This window comes from Scylla paramamosain, chromosome 2 (genome assembly GCF_035594125.1).
Source record: "Scylla paramamosain isolate STU-SP2022 chromosome 2, ASM3559412v1, whole genome shotgun sequence".
Classification (NCBI taxonomy): Eukaryota; Metazoa; Arthropoda; class Malacostraca; order Decapoda; family Portunidae; genus Scylla; species Scylla paramamosain.
Window position 1 is genome coordinate 38,416,418 of NC_087152.1, and position 27,123 is coordinate 38,443,540.

The 27,123-nt window shown below is 37.6% G+C and overlaps 1 protein-coding gene across 2 annotated transcripts; it reads right to left on the reverse strand.

Annotated features, from left to right (window-relative positions):
• Window positions 1-1,628: 1,628 nt before the first annotated feature.
• LOC135114727 (oligoribonuclease, mitochondrial-like) lies at window positions 1,629-26,792 on the reverse strand. 2 transcript variants are annotated; one of them, XM_064030698.1, is made up of 7 exons: window positions 26,644-26,792; window positions 9,978-10,166; window positions 8,807-8,923; window positions 8,300-8,461; window positions 3,617-3,710; window positions 3,058-3,184; window positions 1,629-1,769 (listed from the first exon to the last, which is right to left on the reverse strand). In XM_064030698.1, the coding sequence occupies exons 2-7, from the start codon at window positions 10,113-10,115 to the stop codon at window positions 1,649-1,651; spliced, it is 759 nt and encodes a 252-aa protein (XP_063886768.1). In that variant the 5' UTR covers window positions 10,116-10,166; window positions 26,644-26,792; the 3' UTR covers window positions 1,629-1,648. The 2 variants fall into 2 exon arrangements, with proteins under 2 accessions (XP_063886768.1, XP_063886777.1); XM_064030707.1 differs by lacking the exon at window positions 8,807-8,923 and having other exon boundaries at window positions 26,644-26,778.
• Window positions 26,793-27,123: the final 331 nt, after the last annotated feature.

The following is a 27,123-nucleotide window of genomic DNA, read 5'->3' on the forward strand; positions in this document are numbered from 1 at the left end:
ACAACCTTGCAAAAGTGAACTCAAGTCTTCATAACAAAACTAGTGTTCTTCAACCTTGGAGATGTGTGTGATAACTCAAAGATGTAACTTCCTTAGTTTTCTCCTCATTGAACATGGAACTAATCTTTTCATTAATTCAACCCTTCTTCAGATATTTTCAGGTGTCCCACAAGACAGCATCCTCAGCCTCACTAGTTTTGGCCAACTGCAAACAGTCTTCTACAGAATATCTGTGATTATTTTTCTGTATCCTATCTTTTTCTCAATTTACCCTATGGGTAGACATTGGTAAGGTTTCACTTCTCACTCTCAAGAAGTTACCATGCACTTTTGCAAGCAAGACTTCTTTTCTGATCCAGACCCTTACTTCTAAGACAAGAATTTCCTGCAGCTGAGCATACTTGTTTCCTTGGCATAATTCTTGATCAATGTCACACATGGATCACTCATTTAAGTGGACATGGGGACAGTTACCTGCATAAAATGTCTGCCTCTTGTGCTCTCCCATTTCCTTTGGCTAACTAAATGTATAGTTGATCCATGCTTGTATTGCTCTCTAATAATAGTAGATTGTATGCAAGTGTGGAAATTCTAATTTACAGAGGAAATACAGTATTAAATTGGATGCTCTTGAAATGTGACTTAACAAAGAAGCAAGAAAATAATTTGATGTAGAGAACGGTTACATAAAAGTAAAGATAGTGAGGTGGTAAGTTTGCACAATGTGCCAGGAAAAATTATAGGACAGTGCTAAGTAAACAACCGAGGTCATGGTGTTAACTAAAGGGATAATTGGCAAAGCGCAGGGTAAATTCATAAGACAATAAAGGAGTACTAAGGAAACACAGAAAAATTGTATGTGGCCTTCATGGACCAACAGAAGATACAATGTGGACAATGCTCTCCCAAGATAATCATGGAAATGGTCTTTGGCACTATGCTATCATAAGGTAGTGAGAACAACATGGTTACACACTGCAGCTGAGCTGAAGAAATTCTGACAACACATTCCCTGAGTGCAGAAAAAGGCAATTAAAAAGGACAGAATAAAGAGGCTGGAACCTCTTAATCTGCACATTTACTTGAGAAAGGTTTGCCCTATCTCCCTTTAAGGAAAATCTCAGCCTAGTATAAAAATAGTTAATTATCATGTGCTGTTTAGATTAGCATGCTTGATTCACACGTGAGGGATTGTAAGTTTGAGTTCTAATCCAGACACATGTTGTAGCCCCTGTACACCTGGTAATGAATAGGTCTAGGATATAGGCTGAAGTGCTGTGCCTATACCTTTCTGACAAATGGATGGCCATCCTGCTCTATATGTGTGTGTGTGTGTGTGTGTGTGTGTGTGTGTGTGTGTGTGTGTGTGTGTGTGTGTGTGTGTGTGTGTGTGTGTGTGTGTGTGTGTGTGTGTGCCTGCTTGCTCCTAGAAACCAGAATAGTCTGTGCCATATCCTGAAAGGTAAACAAAGCAAGATGAAAAATAAATATAGAAATAAAAGCCTCCACTCAGTAGGCCAATCACACTGAAATCACACTATATTCAAGGTATTACACTTCTTAAGCCAGATCTTGTCTCGTTGTTGAAAACAGTCAATGATACTTAAACTAAATTGTTAAATAAAAAGTTTTGTTGTATTGTACTTTTTTATTTAAATATGGATGATTTGTAATACGATAGTTCTTCAATACTTTCCTTTATGTCTTCAAGAGCTCTATGAGACACCTTCTTCGTAGGAGCCGCTGAGAACTGCTCAGGATACCAGCGTCTGCAACACAAAGAAGAGATAAATGACTGCACACACCTGCTAATAAAATAGACTAAGGCACTGTTAAGTATTCAAGATAAGAGTCAACTATGCTGTTTCATCACATCAACTCTGGCAGTGTAATTTCAACAGCTGATAATGAAATAACATAACATTGTCACAAATCAATGTTCTCATTCACTGATTGCCTAAAGTTTCCTTTTTAACCATGTGGAAATTAGATGTAGCATTTCAACTTAAACTTATATGTATTTACAAGATACTAAATCATACATGTACATGTCAGTTATGCATGGTATTGTCACAGCTGTTGGAAAGCTCTCCAAAATGGCAATCCCTGACAATTACTATACACTACTGAGGCATTCATTGGTGATGTCTGTACATATAACTAAGGATTTCAGTAGGATTGTTAAGTTAGTCAACCAAACTGACTGATGCTTTCAATGTATTTTATGAACTTTTCCATAAAGGACAATCCACTGGTAATCTCTGCTTTTTTGATGCTTTTGATGGTGTCTGGCATAATTCTTTGATTTCTAAGTTTTCCTCATATGGTTTATATCCACATCTCTGCAGCTTTATTTCAAATTTCCTTTCTGAACACATTAACTCTCTCTTAAACTAATTAGTAGTGATATTCCACAGGCCTCTGTCCAGTCACCTATCCTCTTCCTATTATCCATAAAAAAATCTGCTCTATTGATCTTGTCCTTTCCATTCCTACGAGTACATTGATGACTCCATCCTGCATTTCTCAATGCCATTTGCTGGATGCCCAATTCAGTAAGAGTTACACAAATCAAGTGAAGAAGTCACAGAACACTTAATTTCTTATCTTGCCAAATGGGGCGAGGCAAACCTTGCCTCTATCAATGCCTCAAACTCAATTCTTTAATTTTTTTCATTCAACACAATCTTTCCATCTTTTCTTCAGTAAAGATGAGGGAATGAAATATGGAGTGGTTGAGGGGGTCTAGCAAACACACAAAGGCAAAAAGCAAGATAAGTTTGAGAACATATGTCAGTATCAAGGATGCTGTGGATGCAAGTGGAGGACTGGACGACTGAATGCCTGAGTATATGAAAGGAACCAATAATTGGAGAATGAGAGGGTTAGATCATGCAAGGACATAATAGTAGATTATGTAACAAAAAATATATAAATAATTTGCAAATCTAAAAAATATAAGATATATGAGAATAAAAAAGACAAATGCTATTCTAAATTTAATGTTTTAATATCATAATAGTTTTCTTTGGTAACTGAAGGCCAGGACCACCTCACCTGCACAATTCCTTCACCGTTGAGACATCAACAATCCGGTAGTGGAGGTGTTTCATCAATTTGGGCATGTATTTGTCAAGGAATTTCTTATCAGCATGTACCGAGTTTCCTGCTAACGGTGCCTTCCCTGGTAATAATTAGAGAGTAATTAGTACATAAAACAATAGTTCTTGAAGAGCCAATCTTATAAACTATCAGACTTGCTATTTTTCTAATCTTTACTGAATCCAAAATCCACAAATCATTCTTTCATAATGTAATAGTAAATGTGAACCATTACAAACCATAGCATGTTAACCCTTTCAATAATGAACATTTTAGACACTTTTCACTACTTAAATAGTTCTATAGTCTATAAAATGTTAAACTGACCTATTCTCTTTTTTGTCTGCATTTTTTTTTCTCTTTTTTGGGGGAAGGCAGGAATTACATAGTCTATCATGCTATTTCTAGCAACTTCAAAGCCAAGTAAAGAATAAAACATGAATACAAATATGTATACTAGCTTTTAACTTTTGGAAATAAACTATGCAATAAAAAAAGACTAAATCGAACTCACCTTTTTCAGTATGATTTGCCACAAACTGCAGCAACTGGTCCTCAGCAGCTGAGAGTGAGATGGTGCTTTTCCTGCATGCTTCAGTCAACCCTGACTGAGAATACAACCAACACCCAGAAATTTTCAATAAAATTCATAGAATTCAAACATAACATGTGTGCTTATTATTTACTGGTCATCTATACTTACAAGTAGATACCAAGTTGAAATCCCACGTAAGTGATTAGCCAAAACAATCTGACCACATACCTTATCTCATTGTAGACAAAACTACACTGAATGTACCCAATAGCTACTATATATTACATACTCCTAAAGTATTAAGTTATTTAGTATGCAAGAAAATGTAACCTTAAACAGCTAATAAAGTTCCTACTCTTGTGTTTCAAAACATCGTAAATAGTGGCTACCATAGGACTGACAAAATACATTCCAATTTTGATTTCTTATATAATCCTAAATCATACTGACTTCAATATACAAGATTGTGTACTGTATCTGGCTGAGCACAAAATTAAAAAAACATCCAGGAAACACGCTGGAATTTGGGGAACAATGGATAACTCTTGAACAATTTTAAATATCTTCATCACACATATGCATCTTAAGCACCTTTGGCTACAGCCCATGAAATTATGCATGTTAAACCTAATACCCCTCATCACCACTTCATTCATTTTATCACTTTACACAGCACTAAAACTAAACTTTCTATTTATTTCTTCTTATCTAAAACAGTCCTTTCTTGCACCCTATACCAGGGTTGGTCTGATTTAAATCAAATTAATTAATATTTATTTAAATCATGATTTAAATCAAAATTAAATATACAGCATTAAAAATTATTTAAATGATACATTGAGTAAAAAATATTATTCAAATCAAAATTAAATATACCATATTAAAAATTACTTAAGCATTATATTGAGTAAAAAAAAATCATTACTCAAACTACACACAAACACACGCACACACACACACAGAGAGAGAGAGAGAGAGAGAGAGAGAGAGAGAGAGAGAGAGAGAGAGAGAGAGAGAGAGAGAGAGAGAGAGAGAGAGAGAGAGAGAGAGAGAGAGAGAGAGAGAGAGAGAGAGAGAGAGAGAGAGAGAGAGAGAGAGAGAGAGAGAGAGAGAGAGAGAGAGAGAGAGAGAGAGAGAGAGAGAGAGAGAGAGAGAGAGAGAGAGAGAGAGAGAAAGGGGGGGGCATCTGGACCAGGCATCTGGGCTCAAGCACTGCCTCCCCAAATATGGAGTTACACATATAAAAAAAAATTGGCAACTGTTCCCCTGTCTAGCTATGACATTTGCAACACTGTTTTCCAGCTTTCATATGGTTCAAAGTCCTGTAGTAGCTATTGGAGCCATGACTTATCGACCTAGGATTCACAGGTTGTGTACAGTGGTTGAGCAGAAGGACACGATCATTGAGGACCAGCCAGGATCGAGTCCAGCAAGAGGGAGCCAGCCAGTGGAAGCGTGCAATGCATAGCACATAACCATCTCTCACCCAATCGGTATTTTCCTCCATAAGAAATGCATCATCCACATCCAACTGCCACACTACTTACTAACCTCCCTCAAGCTTTCTTCCTGTCCTGCCCAAACCTCATTTACACCCAATCTTTTCCTCTAACTAACCAGTGCCACCTGTAAATCATTTATTTTACCATCATTACTAAGTCATTCTTTTAATGACTTCCTCCAACATAGCATTCATTCACCCTTTAATTTGTTGCTTTCTTTTAAGTAACCAATGTACTGCAGTATCAATACTAATATTTTCTCCTATTTTTTTCAATACTCTGAGCCTATGATACTTTTCCTTCATGTAGTTTATTGTATTATTATTATTATTATTATTATTATTGTTATACTATGTTATTTTTTTGCTGTTGTGATACAAGGAAGATGTTAAAACTTCATTATTTACTTCAGGTAAAACATTTTAAGTTTAAATCCCTGGTCATGCAAAAAAAAATGTACACCAACTTAAAGGGGGTTACATTTTACATGCTAGTGCACATTTGCACCCTATGATTTTTTTTTATTTTTGGTCAAAAAATTCTGAAGAGCAGGGCTTTTGTCTGAAACTTAGTTGAAATCAATATCTTTCTTAGAAGTGGTGTTATTGTTGATAAAATTTACATGCAGTTTTCTCAATTTTAAAAAAATGGTGCTTGATCCCCTATGGTCCTGATCTGTTATCAGATCAGTATATATATATATATATATATATATATATATATATATATATATATATATATATATATATATATATATATATATATATATATATATATATATATATATATATATATATATATATATATATATATATATATACACACACACACACACACACACACACACACACACACACACACACACACACACACACACACACATACAGGGAACAAGTAAAAACATATGAAGCAGTTCCACAGGAAAAGTATTAAGTGTACTTTTCCAGTAATGAGTGTACTGGTCCTGCAACAAGTCAGGCACCAGTGAATCATTGGCATCTCTAACAACAAAAATATTCAAATGCATAAAAAAAAAAAGTAATATCTTTTTGTTGATAATACAATAAATGTAATTAAGAAGTTTAATGAGCTTAATTCTTTCTTTAATGCAAGGTTAGTTACTTTAACATAACAGATCTGATTAAACTATTAGTCCTACTTACGATTTTTATGTGAAAAACAAAAAAAAATAAAAAATTTCCAATACTGCCCCATACACATTATAGAGATCCTGCAACTGTCTTCCTACACTCATTTACTTGTAATACTTCTTGTCTCCATGCTAGATTCCATGTCAGCATCAATTATATTGCCATGTCTCCTCCAAAATTAGTCCATCTCTGCCTGCAGCTTTGTCACATTTTTGTCTGGTTATTACTTTATCTCCTCCTTACCAATTCCTCTCTACATATACTCTCTAACCATTCACCTCCATACCCAATACTGCTTCCTCCACTGTCTTCTTCATTAAATTAACAAAATATCTCTAGTATACACCTCTCCTCTCCTTTCCCCCCATAATAAAACCATCTCTCTCTCTTCATCCCCACATTTCCATCCCTTCTCCCTCTCTCTTTTTCACAATTTCCTTCCAAAACAATTTATCATCATCAAACTTTTCACTTAGTTTTCATCCATACTCTTCATCAACTCTTTTACTTTCTCTCATTTCCTTTTATTTTCCTATCCCAAGACTTTTACTCAGTCCTGCTGCTCACTTTGATTTTCTCTGGCACATTCTTTTAAAACACTAAGCTTTCCCTCTCAATAATTTCAATACACTGCATGATAGACAACTGACAACTGACATGTCAACAAGCCAGCCTACACTCCCATGTGCATTCTTAACCCACCATCTCCTCTGCTTTGCTGGTAACTTGTCAAATATTTATCTATTGCTCTAAGTTACAAACTACTAAATCTCACATCTTCCCACTGGCTGGGGAGGGATGATGCTAAAAACAAGATATGACAATAGTTTCATACGAGCCCAAAAGATAGTAGTGTTGCTTAAACTGCCTATGACTCACTTTCCAAACCCCAGGGATAACAAGTCCCTAAGGAATAGAACTCCATTTGAATCCTTCCGGTCTTCATCTTGATGGATTTGCTCTATATTCTACTATTAACCACTATTTGAAAGTGAAGTTAATCCTTATAGTGCCATATCTGTAAATATATACACTACACTACATCTCAGTGGCAGGTATGTAAACATACATTCAGCTTTAAGAATCAGTCATCCCACAAACACCCAACTTCTCCTTTCCATATTTGTATTTTGTTCTAAAGAACATCAACTTCCTACTACCCACCACACTGGGACTACTCTGGCAGTATGCATGTGTGGGTAAGTAATGAGACTTCAGCCACTGTGACTGCCACAATGGAATCATGTTGTGCACTTTGGATGCCTTTAAACATCAGAAAGATTTGGATATAAAAAAAAAAATAAATAATAATAATAATAAAAAAGACAAATGCACAAATACATACCATCTCCATCAATAAAGAAGGTAGTTAAAATTACATGAACAGATTTTTACCTAGATTTAATACTTGTTCCTGAGAACTTAACAATAAGATGGCCACAACAGAAATCTCCATTTACCTATGTCTTTCTATTTTCCATAAATAATACTTCCCATTACAATGACTAATAATTCCATCAGCCAGCAATGGAAAGGATTATACATGATAGAACACAGCTACCAATTATCAACTGTAACATCCTTCACACACAAGTCAGAGCCCTGCAGTCTGTGAACTGATGCACATTCTTATAACTCTGTATAAGCAGATTCTGCTATTGGGAAATCTATTTTTTCACAGGAATTATTCATTTACAATAGTAACCCTACAGTAGTAACAATATTCTGTGAAACTAATTAGTTTGCTACACCAGCAATCAACCTCTCTCATAGTTCTATGCTTAAAGTTGACTGCCCCCAACAAATATAACTTCATTGCAGTACTCATTACATGCCTAGAAAATTTCATTCTACATCCATGTGTTTTCTTTCTTTTAAGTAATTTCATGTTTACATGCTCTTTACAAATGTGAAACTCAAAGCTACACTTAGCATCACAATATTATAAATAAATGATAGGTAACAAAAAAATAATAAAAGTAATGAAACAGCAGTCCAATAGACCTTACCTTTCCATGATGCTCCTTGCACCAGTCATTCATGTTATCGAGGACTTTATCTTCCACCTTCAAGACCAGGTTGGGACCCTCAGCCACGATGTTTAGGTCACTGTCTGTCACTATTACTGCTGCCTCCATGATCTCTTCCTTCGACACATCCAGACCAGTCATCTGCATGAGTTACACGAGTTACATACCTATATGTCAATTAAAGGAGAAATATTTTGAAACCAAGTATAAGTTGCATGTTTACAAAGCCACTTCCTTTACTGTCCCCTGTAAAGCAGAAAGAGAGAGAGAGAGAGAGAGAGAGAGAGAGAGAGAGAGAGAGAGAGAGAGAGAGAGAGAGAGAGAGAGAGAGAGAGAGAGAGAGAGAGAGAGAGAGAGAGAGAGAGAGAGAGAGAGAGAGAGAGAGAGAGAGAGAGAGAGAGAGAGAGAGAGAGAGAGAGAGAGAGAGAGAGAGAGAGAGAGAGAGAAATTTCCTGAAGAAACCTTAACCTAGTCACCTAGGATTACTTCTTCCTCACTGGTGTCAGCATAGTCATCACCTTCAATTTCTTCAAGGTCAGAAACAAGCAGCATCACCACACCCTCCTCATCCGACTCCATCATACCAGCACCATGCATTCTTATCTAAGCCAATAACAAGACGAAAATAACAAGTCTCAGTATTGTAATGTGTCATATGTTTCTGAGGTACTTATTTACCCATGGAAATACATGGTATATCTTCTGTCTTTCCTAGAAATTGGTAAAAACGATATAATACAGCACAGTCATGTTGGTGTTCTCACCACACTCACGCTTGGCACCCTCACAACAACACAAACGTACCCTTGTAAAAGTGGATACATGATTAGTCAAGCGTCCATCATCTTAAAAACAATGGACCAATAACAGGTCTTGATGTGTGAAGGATAGCCTCAAACATAAACAAATTGTATGCCATAAAATAAGCGCGGAGTTTGAAAAGCACCACGATCCTGCCTGACGAGGTCTAACATAAATGCCACGATCATGCCTGACAGGGTACAAGGGTATATACAACCCTGTTGCACATTTTGGCCATGTGCATTAGTGTTTTGGTCGTGCTGCCAAGTCACTCCCCTAACTGCCAAGTCATACTGCCTAACAATCTCCTTACTGCCAATATGTGAAGGAATTTACAAACTAAAATCAAACCTAACCTAACTAATCTCCTGATTTAAGAGTTTTCTGATGTCACTGATTACCACTCCATTTGAAAGAGCATCCTATTTAGCCCATAAACAGTTACTGAGGATATTATGGAAATAACTTTAGCCTACTAATTTCCAATGACAATATTTCTGGACATATATATATATATATATATATATATATATATATATATATATATATATATATATATATATATATATATATATATATATATATATATATATATATATCGTGAACTACACAAAGAAGGGATGAGGAGTGAAATTAATGTGCTGAACGAATCTAAAACTAGCCAAAACTGTCTCAAAGGTGCAAACACTAATGTTATTATAGTATTATCCGTTATCGTCTCAAAATGAGTAGGTAAGGTTATTTCCATAACGCCCGTGAAATGCCAATATGACACTAATAAGAACAAGCACTGACATGCCACCCCTCCTTGTTTACTACTACTAGTCACTCCACACAGTACAGCACCACCACGCACCTCCAGGTCCACCCACACCAGCCTCTCCGTCAGTCTGGGCACCTTGGGCGGGGTGGGAGAGCTCGAAGCCATGGTGGAAGAGCAGCGGCCAACACCTTCCACATACACACGTTGCAATACCCGCGCTGCCCGAAACATAAGCCGGTGTGTCAAGTGCGTCCCTCCGTACAGCCCGTCTCCACATCAGAACTGTTCGGGTTATTCTCACCATACATAAAAAAAAAAAAGTCTCTTACGTAAAAGCATGATTAATTAATTATTTTTTTTATATGAGCATCCAATTTGTGTGGTGTTTTTTTTCTGAGAGGAGAGTTGTATTAGTTATTTTCACCACACAGCAAAATTTTTATGTAATGGTTCTTTTATTTATATTTAAGTATACACACACACACACACAAACACTCATATATATATATATATATATATATATATATATATATATATATATATATATATATATATATATATATATATATATATATATATATATATATATATATATATATATATATATATATATATATATATATATATATATATATATATATATATATATATATATATATATATATATATATATATATATATATATATATATATATATATATATATATTAGGTAAGAGGTTCACTGGCTAAGGACAACAAACAAGAAAAGAAAAAAAAAAAAGCGAAATCTCACTGAGGACCCAGTTCCCAAAAGAGATGTCAACAGAATCATCGAAAACTGAAGGATAAGTGTCTTGAAACCTCCCTCTTGAAAGAGTTCAAGTCACAGGAAGGAGGAAATACAGAACCAGGCAGGAAGTTCCAGAGTTTACCAGAGAAAGGGATGAGAATATTGATTAACTCCTGCATTATAGAGGTGGATAGAACTGGGATGAGAGAAAGAAGAAAGTCTTGTGCAGCGAGGCCGCGGGAGGAGGGGAGGCATGCAGCTAGCAAGATCACTAGAGCAGTTAGCATGAAAATAGCGGTAGAAGATAGGGTATTTCTCGATAAGGAGCCCGCCCTCCCATTCTTCTCCAACCCCCCATAACTCCTCAAACAAGCTTGGGGGCCTGTTGGGAATCGCGAGCTGGGGGGGTGGGGAGAAAAATAAGTGAAATATGGGCGTTCAAAAATCTCAGGAAATTTACCTTAGTTTTACGAATTTCCCTAATCTTACCTAGACAGGAGGGCTCCCCTTCCCTAGACACCCCCACGAGAATGTTAACCTAACCTAACATAACCTAACCTAACGAGGGATCTCAAAAAAAATATACCGATAAAGGACAGACCGAAGATGTTCAGTGTAGAAGGGGTTGGTAGTTGAGTGTCATTGAAGAAGAGGGGGTAATTGTCTGGAAGGCTGTGTTGAGTTGATGGAGGAATTGAGTTTTTGAGGCACTGAAGAGTACTAAGTTTGCTCTTCCCCATCAGAAATTTTAGAGAGATCAGAAGTCAGGCGTTCCGTGGTTTCCCTGCGAGAACTGTTTACTTCCTGTAGAGTTGGACGTCTATCTAAAGACGTAGAAAAATGCAGGGTGGTATCAGTAATGGAGTGGATAGGACAAGAAATTTTGGTTTAGAAGATCATTGATGAATAACAGGAAGAGATTGGGTGACAGGACAGAACCTTGAGAAACACCACTGTTAACAAATTTAGGTGTCGTAGTCAGAGTCAAGATGGACGCACCACAACAAGGAGAGAAAAGACGGAGGTCAAGGATTTATAGGCTTAGAAAAGACATTTTAAATGTGCATGAAGACGTTGAACTCGTAAAAAAGCACAGACTGGATCGTGAGGGGATATTGCTAGTGTGTGCCATATGGTGAGAGATGCCATCGCACCCAAGACCAACAGGAGCAAGGCAATAAGTGTGGAAATGAAGGTGGCCACAACACTGCGGTATTTGGTTACTGGGAAAATGCAGTTCTGCAGTGGCGATGACCTTGGCTTATCCCAGCAAGCCATTAGTCAAATGATAGGGCAGACTTTCGATGCCCTTGTATCACCAGCCTTCGTGAGAAGATTTATAAAATTCCCAATCAGTCTAGGTGACATTCAACGAAAACAAGCCGACTTCATGGTAACTGGTGGCTTCCCTGGAGTGGTGGGAACCATAGATAGCACACATATTACGTTAAAAAAATATTACACAAGTACACACGTATCAGGAGTATTTAATGGCCCAGTGATGGAAAAAAAATCAATTTTATCTGTCTGGCATTGGTTCCTTTTCCTTGTTGCAATACCTTGGCCTTACAAAGAAGTTTTCTTCAACTTGTTTTTTGCTTGCTTCCGCGACCTTCGAACCAGGAGGAACGCTGAGTTGAGGACAGTGGTTATCTCACCACCCATGCCCTTCTCTTGTCTTGCACTGTTAGGTTCGGCCCGAACTTTCCTTCAGTTATGTCTTTTCGTTCCTTAACCAATTCGAGAAGCAAGGCAACTTCGTCTCTGGACCAATTAGGAGTCCGTTTGGGAGTACTGCTGAGAGGTGCTTCCAGGCTGCCTGCTAAGAAAGCTAACGAATGTAAACAAATCAAGGTACAAGCCAGAAAAAAAAAATTCTGTCACTCATGGAAAGAACTGCCGCACCTCCCCTAGCCTCCTGCCGCTACTACCTTTCTCCCCGATTACCACCCTCTTGTGAAGCGACGGTCTGCTGCTTCAGTGGTTCGCACCACTGTCAAACAATGATCTTGGAAATGGAAGACAGTTATGCTGACTGATGAAAAGGATGTATGGGGCCCCCCCCAAAAAAAAAAAATAAATAAATAAAGATAAATAAATAAATAAAATAAATAAATAAATAAAATGAATAAATAAATAATAATAATAAATAAATAAATAAAAATAAAAATAAAAAATGTCAGGAATCACTACTGGAAAAGCTTTGCGAAGCTTCAAGGGACGTGTATAATCTAGCTAATAAATAAATCATAAATCCTCTTCGATCACGTGACCATTTAATGACGTCACGAAGCAGCCAAGTGGAGCAGCCAACTCTTGCTGGATCTCTAAATAGTGCTTTGCCTTGCTATGGTATTCTGGGAAATGGCTGCATGATAAATACTGTACTGTGAACTTAGACATAAACCATCAGCTTCAAACAGTACTCATTGCATGGATAACCTGAAATTTTGAATTTGAGGTGGACGAGCTTAAAAAAAAATAAAATGGGATGAACTGGTGTTTTGAAGATAAAATGTTTCATAGAAAATAGCAGGAATGACCAAAGGATTGCTGAATAAAACTATTTTTCCTGTTTCAATGTTGTTTTAATTAATTAATTTCAATGAGGATAAATGTATTATTTTGTTATAACACACGGGGCGACAAACCACAACACACAACACTCATAAAATGTCTAACTTTGTACTTGTCTGACGAAAAAAAAAAAAAAAAGATGGTGGGCATCGTTTTACATCTTACAAAACTTCAATGACGGACAGCTCTTTCAGCTCTGTCTATTAACATTTACCTTTCCTTCTTGCTGGAAGTTTGCCTACATTCAACCTGTTCCTAAAAAGGGTGACCATTCTAATCCCTCAAACTACCGTCCTATTGCTTTAATTTCCTGCCTGTCTAAAGTTTTTTTTATCTATCCTCAACAGGAAGATTCTTAAACATCTATCACTTCACAATCTTCTATCTGATCGCCAGTATGGGTTCCGTCAAGGCCGCTCTACTGGTGATCTTCTGGCTTTCCTTACTGAGTCTTGGTCATCCTCTTTTAGAGATTTTGGTGAAACTTTTGCTGTTGCCTTGGACATATCAAAAGCTTTTGATAGAGTCTGGCACAAAGCTTTGATTTCCAAACTACCCTCCTACGGTTTCTATCCTTCTCTCTGTAACTTCATCTCAAGTTTCCTTTCTGACCGTTCTATTGCTGCTGTGGTAGACGGTCACTGTTCTTCTCCTAAATCTATTAACAGTGGTGTTCCTCAGGGTTCTGTCCTGTCACCCACTCTCTTCTTATTATTCATTAATGATCTTCTAAACCAAGCTTCTTGTCCTATCCACTCCTACGCTGATGATACCACCCTGCACTTTTCCACGTCTTTTCATAGACGTCCAACCCTTCAGGAGGTAAACATATCGCGCAGGGAAGCCACAGAACGCTTGACTCCTGATCTTTCTAAAATTTCTGATTGGGGCAGAGCAAACTTGGTATTATTCAATGCCTCAAAAACTCAATTCCTCCATCTATCAACTCGACACAACCTTCCAAACAACTATCCCCTCTTCTTCAATGACACTCAACTGTCCCCTTCTTCTACACTGAACATCCTCGGTCTGTCCTTTACTTATAATCTGAACTGGAAACTTCACATCTCATCTCTAGCTAAAACAGCTTCTATGAAGTTAGGTGTTCTGAGACGTCTCCGCCAGTTTTTCTCACCCCCCCAGCTGCTAACTCTGTACAAGGGCCTTATCCGTCCATGTATGGAGTATGCTTCACATGTCTGGGGGGGTTCCACTCATACTGCTCTTCTAGACAGGGTGGAATCAAAAGCTTTTCGTCTCATCAACTCCTCTCCTCTAACTGACTGTCTTCAGCCTCTCTCTCACCGCCGCAATGTTGCATATCTAGCTGTCTTCTACCGCTATTTTCATGCTAACTGCTCTTCTGATCTTGCTAACTGCGTGCCTCCCCTCCTTCCGCGGCCTCGCTGCACAAGACTTTCTTCTTTCTCTCACCCCTATTCTGTCCACCTCTCTAACGCAAGAGTTAACCAGTATTCTCAATCATTCATCCCTTTCTCTGGTAAACTCTGGAACTCTCTGCCTGCTTCTGTATTTCCACCTTCCTATGACTTGAATTCCTTCAAGAGGGAGGTTTCAAGACACTTACTCATCAATTTTTTACCACTGCTTTGACCCTTTTGTGGGACTGGCATTTCAGTGGGCATTTTTTTTATTGGATTTTTTGTTGCCCTTGGCCAGTGTCCTTCCTACATAAAAAAAAAAAAAAAGGCACGATGAAACAAGGCTAATGTAATCTTAACCACAGTGGTGTATCTACTGTAGGCATCTGTCACATGGGGGAATAAAAGCTGAACAAGGATGTGGGACTCCAGGTAAGCGGAGCTCAGAGGAATTCTGATGCCACATAGAGCATGGCAGCAGTATACGGCGAGTGTGGCCAGTGGGCGTGACCTGATTGGGAAAGCAGCGCATGCTCCCCACCATCTACCCTCCCGTTGCCATGTCCAGACGATAGAATACTTAACTACAACTCACTAAAGATCCAGCAGTCACTATTTGATTTGTTGTGCCCGTCTCTTAGGACTTAATTCTTACCTTTATTATTGCTTATGATTTTAAGGATCTCTTTAATCTTATCACCAGTCTCTTCCTTGAGGATAGGTTCTAGGTGGGAATATATATATATATATATATATATATATATATATATATATATATATATATATATATATATATATATATATATATATATATATATATATATATATATATATATATATATATATATATATATATATATATATATATATATATATATATATATATATATATATATATATATATATATATATATATATATATTCCCACCTAGAACCTATCCTCAAGGAAGAGACTGGTGATATATATATATATATATATATATATATATATATATATATATATATATATATATATATATATATATATATATATATATATATATATATATATATATATATATATATATATATATATATATATATATATATATATATATATGGATGCAAAAACTTGGATTACCGCTTAAATTAATTAAACTAACCTAAATACAGACTTTTAATAATAATACACTAGTAACACACTTGGAGGTATGTACGTTTCATTTGGTTCTACGGTCTACACCACCACTTATCTTCCCTGACGAGATTCTTACTGTGTGAGACTTCAATAAATAAATAAATAAATAAATAAATATATATATATATATATATATATATATATATATATATATATATATATATATATATATATATATATATATATATATATATATATATATATATATATATATATATATATATATATATATATATATATATATATATATATATATATATATATATATATATATATTACTTTGACCAATCCCCCTCGCCTCGCTCTAAGCTCTACTCATGACCAACAGAGTTGTACATAGCATCTCGGCTTGTCTTCTCTCTTGGATTCTTGAAAGACTTCGTCCTCTTCTTCTGCTCACAACTCCTTATCTTTTTTTCTTGGTACTTCTTATAACTTTTAGTCTTCTTTTCTTGGTATTTCTTATATCTTTTTAGACTTCTTTTCTTGTCTTCTCTTCTTGCCTTCCTTCTTCTTAGAGCTTAAATTCTTCTTACTTCTTATCTTCTTATAACTCAATGTTTTCTTTCTTCTTAACTTCTTGTTTTCTTAATGGAGCTGTAAGTTAGCGCTGACGAGAGATGAGTCTTCTGCTGCCGGAGGACTAAGCGAGCAGCTAGAGGAGGAAGGTCCGTTGTTTATGGGATCAGGACTTGTTCTGAGGATATTCTCGGCTTTTTCAATGCGGGAGTAGCTGCAGGAGGCATATTCTTGCTGTTGTTTTCTTCGCTGCAGCACTGAGCGTCCTCGTTGTTGCCGGTCTAGCAGTACCCCTTTTTATGCAGGTATCTATCGCTCTGGGTCCTCATTGTTGTCAGCAGCCATGGGGACGTGCCAGATAGGGATTCCCTTGTTTTCTATGTTCTCCACTGTCTCCTATGCTATCTTACGTAACACATCCGTTTGGTTTGCTTGCGAGGAGTGCTTCCAACAGATTATTACTGAACGGTAATTCTCTAATTATCGTTCAAGTACCACTGTCGTGTGAAGCTGCACATGAGCAGATGTGTTAATTGAGTCTCAGGTCACACAGTTCGCCTAAACTGGCACTGCAGGAACACACATGGAAACATCATGTGCATTGCTGACAGCAAGGGAAAAAAAACGTAGAAAAATGTATGCAGTCTTTTTATTCTGTTAGTGCAGGGACGGCCAACCTCCGGTCCGCGGTACAGCCCGCAGACGCGGAGCATCCGACCAGCTGTACTTACTAACATTAACATGAGTTGGGCCTGCGAAGCCTTAACCGGCGACTATGTTTTATTTTACTTTTTATTTCCTTTAATGGAAGCTCGGGGTATCTTTAACGCTCGGTAACACTGCACAGGAAGCTTGTTTCTTATTGTTCTGTTTTTTGTTATAATTTTGTTTTATTTATTTATTTTTTTCTCTTTTCTTTTAATGTAGGAGGAGCACCAGCTAAGGACAAAAAAAAAAAAAAAGGCCACTGATGTGCTGGATCCCATACAGAGTCGAAAGCATTGGTCAAAATACTTGAAACCTCCCTTTTGAAAGAGTTCAGAAAGGTGGAAATGCAGAAGTAGGCAAGGAGTTCCAGAATTTACTAGAGAAAGGGATGAATAATTGAGAATGATGGTTCACTCTTGCAATAGAGAGGTGGACAGAATAGGGATAAGACAAAGTAGAAAGTTTTGTACAGCAAGGTCGCGTGAGGATGGGAGGCATGCGGTTAGCAAGATCAGAAGAACAGTTGGTATGAAAATAGTGGTAGAAGATAGCAAGAGATGCAACATTGCGGCGATGAGAAAAAGGCTGAAGATACACAGTTAGAGGAGAAGAGTTGGTAAGACGAAAAAGCTTTTGATTCCATCCCGTCTAAAAGAACGGTATGAGTGGAACCGCCTCCATACATGTGAAGCATACTCCATACATGGACACATAAGGCCCTTGTACAGAGTTAGGGGTGAGAAAAACTGGCAGAGATGACTCAGAACACCTAACATCATAGACGCTGTTTTAGCTAGAGATGATATATGAAGTTTCCAGTTTAGATTATAAGTAAAGGACAGACCGAGGATGTTCAGTGTAGAAGAGGGAGACATTTGAGTGTCACTGAAGAAGAGTGAATAGTTGTCTGGAAGGTTGTGTTGAGTTGATAGATGGAGGAATTGAGTTAAACAATACTAAATTTGCTCTGCTCCAATCAGAAATTTTAGAGAGATCAGCAGTCAGCTGTTCTGTGGCTTCCCTGTGTGAACTGTTTACTTCCTGAAGGGTTGGACCTCGACGAAAAGCTATGGAAAATTGCCAGGTGGTATCATCAGCGTAGGAATGGATAGGACAGGAAGTTTGGTTTAGAAGATCACTGGTGAATAATAAAAGAGTGGATGACAGGACAGAACCTTGAGAAACACCACTGTTAATGGATTTAGGAGAAGAAAAGTGACCGTCTACCACAGAAGCAAGGAGACTTGAAATGAAGTTACAGAGAGAAGGATAGAAGCCATAGGAGGGTAGTTTCGAAATCAAAGCTTTGGATATATCAAAAGCTTTTGATATATCCAAGGCAACAGCAAAAGTTTCACCAAAATCTCTAAAAGAGACTCAGTAAGGAAAGCCAGATCACTAGCAGAGCGGCTTTGACAGAACTCATACTGACGATCAGATTGAAGGTTGTGAGGTGGTAGATGTTTAAGAATCTTCCTGTTGATGATAGATTCAAAAACTTTAGATACGCAGGAAGTTAAAGCAATAGGACAGTAGTTTGAGGGATTAGAACGGTCACCCTTTTTAGGAACAGGCTGAATGTAAGCAAACCTCCTGCAAGAAGGAAAAGTAGATAAATTTAGTTTGAGAGTGACTCTGTAGTCGTGGCCGGATGGAGGAAAACTCAGAAAATTAAAGAGCCCGGGCACAATAGCAGGTTAAGTCGTTGCTCACATAAACGCAACATCTAGCTTTGGATTGAAAATGAGGATAGAGAAAGTATGAGGGAACAAATAAAGGGCTACTGCCAGCTGAGATGCCTCAGACACCTCTGTTTCAGTGAGGAAAAGAAGATGAGGTTTAGAAGAGGAGAGGTGGTGTTCTACTGATTGAAAATCAGATCTAAGACCACGAATGTTGCAGAAGTTAACGAAGAAAAGTTGAGGGGGGTGTCAAAACACTTAGGGTCGATACCAGAAGAGCAGTCCGACCTGGGAACATTTGTGGTCCCCTCCCCAGATGGGGACTCAGAGGCTGCTGTAGGAGTCGCCATGATAATTTTGAATTTTGAGTGAAGGGTGTGTGTGTAATTAGGTGTTTGTAGTTTTGTGTGAAGGAAGAGAGTTGTCTTTAGAGGGCAGGCTGTGACTGCCCCCTTGTGTTGTGAGACACAAAGGGAAACGTCAGTGAGGTCACAACTGGATTTAATGAGAGAGAGAGAGAGAGAAAGAGAGAGAGAGAGAGAGAGAGAGAGAGAGAGAGAGAGAGAGAGAGAGAGAGAGAGAGAGAGAGAGAGAGAGAGTCTCTCTCTCTCTCTCTCTCTCTCTCTCTCTCTCTCTCTCTCTCTCTCTCTCTCTCTCATAAGAACATAAGAACATAAGAAATAAGGGAAGCTGCAAGAAGCGACCAGGCTTACACGTGGCAGTCCCTGTATGAAACACACCTACCTATTTCCATCTGCTATCCCCATCCATAAACATGTCTAATCTTCTCTTAAAGCTCTCTAGTGTCCTAGCACTAACTACATGATTACTGAGTCCGTTCCATTCATCTACCACTCTATTTGAGAACCAATTTTTTCCTATCTCCTTCCTAAAACTAAATTTTTCAAGCTTGAACCCGTTATTTCTTGTTTTACCCTGGTTGCTGATCCTAAGAATTCTGCTTACGTGTCTAGCCTATCCGCTGCCTTCCCTATCCCGGCCCCCGGCAAACACACCCTCGACCTACGCTTCCTATCCCTAGCACAGAACGCACTATCGAAGTGCCTAACCTGGCTATCACCAAACACAAGCACTCTACCTTGGGGCAGGGTAACTGCATCTGCCCCCTCCTCTCTCTCTCTCTCTCTCTCTCTCTCTCTCTCTCTCTCTCTCTCTCTCTCTCTCTCTCTCTCTCTCTCTCTCTCTCTCGCTCTCTCAAAAAATATAATCATGGTATGAATCCCTTGTGACCAGTAATGGTACACCACTGCTACTACATGTACACCAGCGCCCACCCGTGACATCAGATTTACCGTCCCGTCGTTGGTGAATTTACCACCATGTAACGGACTGGTGCACCGCTGATACTCCTGTGTAGTGTGCCCTTCATCCTGCGTTCTTCAGGATGGAGTATAAGTGGTGAAGGAGTTACGTCTAGTAGCGTTGAACGTTTATTTGGTGTAGAACGAATACAGAGTGTACTCACTTCAATCTAGTCCTGAATTCCTTACTGCCTCTCGATGGAGGGCTCAGCCTCCATTTATTTGCTATAGATAGGTCCACGTGGGGTTAACAGAGGCGAACATCATAGGCGAGTGAAACAGAGACGAAAGAATTAACAAGGATGCATATGATAATCCAAGGAAAGAGAGGGAAGGAGTGTATGCGTAGGTGTTTCCCCACGAGGCAGACGCACGTGGAGAGGGGAGGTGAGGTGCGATCCGTTACCTGATACAAGTGTGAATGCAAGTGTGACATTTCTCTGAGATACAGGTACTGTACTATAATAGTAGTAGTAGTAGTAGTAGTAGTAGTAGTAGTAGTAGTAGTAGTAGTAGCATCCCGCTTCTGCCCCCTGCGCAGCAACTGTGGCGTGGTGCAATACATGGCCGCGGGCAACCTTGCTGTAGTGATCTACTCGTCTATATTTGTTTGCTTAATGCACCACCTTACACACACACACACACACACACACACACACACAGAGAAGTGCAACTTCACAGAACGCTGGTAAATTGCTATCTTCTAAACCTTCCCTTATGACCTTGGTAGGTTATCACCCGTGATGACACCACTTAAGACATCTCCGATGTGTACCCAGAGTGTCCCCCTTCTCGTTGCTGCCTCCCGGTCACTTTATCTCGTTATTCTTATGAAACAGATAAACAAATACACCACTGAAGGAAGAAATCTAGGATGATGGATGGAGGAAGAAGATGGAATGATGGGAAAGAAGGAAAGAAAACTTTTGCTGTACTTGCGACAATTTTTGGTGTTACATTTATTTTTTGCCTACATGAATTATATACAATATATTAACAATTGCATGAAGTAAAGAAAGGACTTGTGAATCCATGGATTGCTGCGTTTAAATCACCAAACCAATAATGAAGAGTTATGTCGTGAAAGTATGTTGTAATGTTCTTGGTTATGCCTTAAAAGTGATGCTGGTGTCACGGATGTTATGAATATGCCTTTACATGTACCAGTACTACTATCCTAATTAATGCATTTATTTTAGGGGCATAACATCTCCCTCAATAAGTATTACTCTGTATACGTTTTTTTTTTTTTTTTCTGGCTAGCTGCAAAAATTTTACCACTGGTGCTGTTTTATCTTTATATCAGGTTAAAGGCAATGATAAATAGTGGTACCCTTTGGCTTGTCTATGAAAACAAAATAAAGAATACAGTGAATATATATATATATATATATATATATATATATATATATATATATATATATATATATATATATATATATATATATATATATATATATATATATATATATATTCATATTTCTTTTCTTTCCTCTTAGTTATACAGTTTATATGAAGTATGTGCTGTAATCTACTGTACACAAGAAGGATAATGTTACTAGGAAGGAGATTTGATAGATACTCATGGGATATTTAAGTTACCCCGAAAATGCAGACGACTTACCTGTTTTCCACGTTAGATAGCGCAAAAGTCGGATAGAAATTTTAGTGACAATTCTTCCCCTCTGTGTTTATATTCCTTGCTCGTATACGTTAACAGTTACAACTTTGTTATCGGCAGTAAAGAAACAGTACTCAAGATAAGAACCTGTTTATATATATATATATATATATATATATATATATATATATATATATATATATATATATATATATATATATATATATATATATATATATATATATATATATATATATATATATATATATAAAGAGAGAGAGAGAGAGAGAGAGAGAGAGAGAGAGAGAGAGAGAGAGAGAGAGAGAGAGAGAGAGAGAGAGACTGCATTACGAGTATAATAATGTTTAAATACGTGGTTAGTTGTACTGATAAAGTTTAATTTCCTCTCCCTTCCCTGGCTTTCTATCCATGGAAATATATTGCATGTATCTAAATAATGAAGGAGTTACATCTTTTACCGATGGAAGTTTATTTGGTGCGAGACGAATACAGTGTGCTCGCTTCAGTTTATAGTCTATTCAGAGCAAGAAGTCCGTTCAAGGTGTGGCTATAGTCCGTTCAGAGGAAGAAGTCCGTTCAAGGTGTGGCAGATTCTGGAATTCCCATGAGTGCGACCTCGCTGCACAAGACTTTCTTCTTTCCCTCACCCCTATTCCGTCCTCTAATGTAAGAGTTAACTAGTATTCTCAATCATTCATCCCTTTCTCTGGTAAACTCTGGAACTCCCTACCTGCTTCTATATTTCCACCTTCCTATGACGTGAATTCCTTCAAGAGGGAGGTTTCAAGACACTTATCCTTCAATTTTTGACTACCGCTTTGGACCCTTTTATGGGACTGGCATCTCAGTGGGCTTTTTTTTTTTTTACTGGATTTTTGTTGCCCTTAGCCAGTGTCCCTTCTACATAAAAAAAATAAAATAAATAAATAAAAACGTAATCGATAACATTGCGGAGGAGGCTGGGAATCGGGTTTTGAGGTTACCTCCGCATCACTACCAGTATAATCCGATTGAGTTCATTTGGGCTCAAGTGAAGACTTATATAGCCAAGAAGAACACATTTAAAATGGCTAATCTTAAAGTACTTTTCACAGAAGCTCTGAGGCTCAGCACACCACAAACTTGGAAGGAAGCTGTGCGACATGCTGAAAAATTTCAGGATGAAGATGACAAACAAGACGTGGCAACTGAAAATTTCGTCGAGTCATTTGTGATCAACATCACAGAATGTTCCGATGAGGAAGACAATGTTTAAACAACAGACAGAGGATTAGGCCTACGGGAGACACCTCTTAAAAAAGAACAAGCGCACCTTGACTTTTATCTCATATAGGTAGTGTGGAAAAAGTTGAAAATTGATAATAAATAAATAAAAGCTAAATATAATATATATATATATATATATATATATATATATATATATATATATATATATATATATATATATATATATATATATATATATATATATATATATATATATATATATATATATATATATATATATATATATATATATGTGTGTTGCCTTCTAAACCTTCCATTATGACCTTGGTAGGTTATTATCCGTGATTACACCGCTTAAGACATCTGTGATCCGTATCCAGTGTCCTCTTCTCGTTGCTGTCTCCCGGTCACTTTATTTCGTTACTTATATATATATATATATATATATATATATATATATATATATATATATATATATATATATATATATATATATATATATATATATATATATATATATGAAAGAGAGAGAGAGAGAGAGAGAGAGAGAGAGAGAGAGAGAGAGAGAGAGAGAGAGAGAGAGAGAGAGAGAGAGAGAGAGAGAGAGAGAGAGAGAAATAAACAGGTGTGAAGAAAGGAATACAGACTGTTAATCCGATAATTGGCGTACGAACTGGCAGGGTCGCTCTCATGGTAATTCTAGAATTTGTCACACCTTGAACGGACTTCATGCTCTGAACCGACTTAAGTAGTAGTAGTAGTAGTAGTAGTAGTAGTAGTAATAGTAGTAGTAGTAGTAGTAGTAGTAGTAGTACTAGTAGTAGTAGTAGTAGTGGTTGTAGTAACAATAATAGTAGTAGTAGTAGTAGTAGTAGTAGTAGTAGTAGTAGTAGTAGAAGTCGTAGCAGCAGTAGTTATATATATATATATATATATATATATATATATATATATATATATATATATATATATATATATATATATATATATATATATATATATATATAGGTTAGCTTTATCAACAGTGAATGAGTAGCGCTGCACATTTTGCTTCTGCCCCCTGGGCAGCAACTGCTGCGTGGCGTGGTACACGGCGGCGCGGGCAACCTTGCTATAGTGATCCACTTGTCTATATTTGTCTATTTCATGCACTACTCCACATACACACACACACACAGACACACGCACTGTGTCATATAACACAGGCAAAGTGTTGCCTTCTAAACCTTCCATTATGACCTTGGTAGGTTATTATCCGTGATTACACCGCTTAAAACATCTGTGATCTGTATCCAGTGTCCTGTTCTCGTTGCTGCCTCCCGGTTACTTTATTTCGTTACTTATATGGAGCAGGTGAACATGTAGACCAATGAAGGAAGCGATCTAGGATGATGGAGGAAGAGGAAGATGGAATGATGGAAAAGGGGGTTACTGCTCTTGGTCACCGGCTGGGCTGGTCGGGGAGGTCACCGCTGGTCGCTGTCAGTTGGTCAAGGGTGGCACTCAACATCTATAGAGTTTTCCCGCTACTCAGGGCGCCCTTAGGGCTTGCGTGCTGCTGAGCGCACGGCCCCCGGGTGTAGCACTCGGGACAGTTCTACTCACCGGTGTCAGCTTGGTTCACTGAACACTATCCTCACTCTTGCTCAAATAAGACTATCGTATCATACAGGCAGCTATAGGTGCTGCCCACAGCTGAACTTAAGCACTGAACTGAAACTAGTGCCGGTTGTTCGTTATCCACAGAAAAGCAACCAGAAAAAAAAAAAGACGGCATAGGGTATGGTAGAGGACATCAACATCACTTCTCCACCACCACTTGAGAGACCAGTCACTAATTACTACATTCATATCATCCACGTTAAAATATTTATCAGCAAGGAATAGCTGGCTTTTGTATTCCCATTGTTATTGTGCCTTAAAACAATCAGTCCTGTTAATACCTTCATAAACAATCTGTCCAAATCACACTTTCTATTTGAGAAATAAAAAAATAAATAAATAAAAATTCTTAATTTAGGCAATTAGGCCATCAAAGTTTTGTGTCAGACTATCAAATGCTTTTGATGTCTAGAAGCCATCTTCCCATATTTGGACCACTTCAATGTCTCAGCACTGTTTTATCGATCTTCCTTTAGGAAGCATTTAGTGCAGCGACATCTTGCAGGGTTTCCAAAACGCAAAATCTGACATTGCATAAAACCTGATATAACGTAACCCATCAATCCTAGACATGCATGTGTAGCTTTGTAGTCTTTTTCGACAATTCTCTAGATACTTCAACATGCCATGCAAACTGACAAGAATTACAGGTTTTCATTGGGGAAATATAATGCAATTATAGTACATAACTACCATATCATTGCATGCTCTGACCTACAGCGTCTATATGTATATCATCAAATAACGAAACATTACTTTATTCTTGTCTCTCAACCGGAAGGCCCAGCCTTTTGTTTCTTTTCCTCGATGGTTGTTTGCCAGGAATCAGGAAAGAATTTGCGCACCTCCACAACTGCTAATCTCTAAAATTACAGCCTTTATGACACTTTGGCACTGTACATTCACATCACTTACACCACGCAATTAAAAAAAAAAATTCACAGCAGAGTATTTATTATTTCTTCCAAGTGTTAACAGTGATCGCAGGTACACATGGTGACAGTGATGTTAAGTCTGAGAATGATCCTTCTCGAATCCCTGGCCCGACGAGGATTATTTTCACGTTTTTTTTTTTTTTTTTATTTATTTCCGCATTGGTAGTAACTCACTTAGCAAGCACGCGCACTTCTAGCCACGGTTCTAAACCCATACTCGAATAAAGCCTTCAGTAAACAACACGGACTGAAGCATGACTCGAACATGGTGGCGGTCGAACCAGTTCGTGCTACAAAAATTAATACCTGAGACACGACCAGTCTGACAGTTTAAATCTAGTAAGAATGAAAAATTGCATTCCCAATTTTGTAAAGTATTATAGTGATGACGTAAAATATTACTCTTTCAGTAGTTTTAATACTTCCGCCACTCTCTATTCACGCATGCGCAGTGGACTAACATTCAAGACCACTTCTTGGTCTAGCAGCTATCGATGGATAGGGCGTGTATGTCTAACCGATTTACGTTAAGAAAATTTTACCGTTAAAAATTTACTATAACTCCTTGTTACATAACCTCGCCCCTTTCTTCCAACAAACTTGGGGGTCTGTGGGAAATTTTATTTTGTTTTTTTTTCAGTGGGCGGGTACACGGAGAGCGAGGTTTTATGGTGGGAGAAGCCAAATTAGGCAAAATTAGGACATTCATGAAAAGTCTAAGGATAACACGGCATGTTTTGACAAGTGGGAAATTTCTAGCCTAACCTATCTCTACCTTACCTAACCTAACCAAACTGGAGCACCCCCTTAAAGACACTAACTTAACTTAGTATTACCTAAACTAATATAACCCCACCTAAAGACACTAACCTTACTTAGTATTACCTAACCTAATATAACCCAACCTAAAGACACTAACCTAACTAGTATTACCTAACCTAACATAACTCAACCTAAAGTAACCGAGGAGGCATCGCTCCTCCCCATGGAACCACCTTAAGGACACTAACTTAACTTAGTATTACCTAACTTAGCATTACCTAACCTAACCTAACCAGTTAACCTAACCAGTACGTACCGCGGCAGTCACACTCTATTCCCCACGCCGGCTTCTGAAATCGTCATATACTAAGAAATAAGATACATTAACACTCACCAAGAGAAGAAATAGTGCCAAACTTCAAGGTTGTGAAGATAAAAGCTGCCATTTTGAAAGGCATAGCAATACACGTAGATCAAAATCTTACAAAGTTTCCATGATGACGGCTGGGATCAAACTGGCATGGCGCCGTGACACCTTTCCTGATGGGGCAGTGCGGAATAATACCCTCGTTATATATATATATATATATATATATATATATATATATATATATATATATATATATATATATATATATATATATATATATATATATATATATATATATATATATATATATATATATATATCCCATATATGAACTACTTCCTGAGGCGCATAGAAAGTGTTCCAGGGCTCAGTGTGTATTGTTTTAACTAAAATTTTTAATCAAGAAAATTGTAATATTTTGTTATAACACATCGGACGACAAACCATAACACACCATACTCATAGGATGTCTGTAACTTGGTACTTGTCTGACAAAAAAATAAA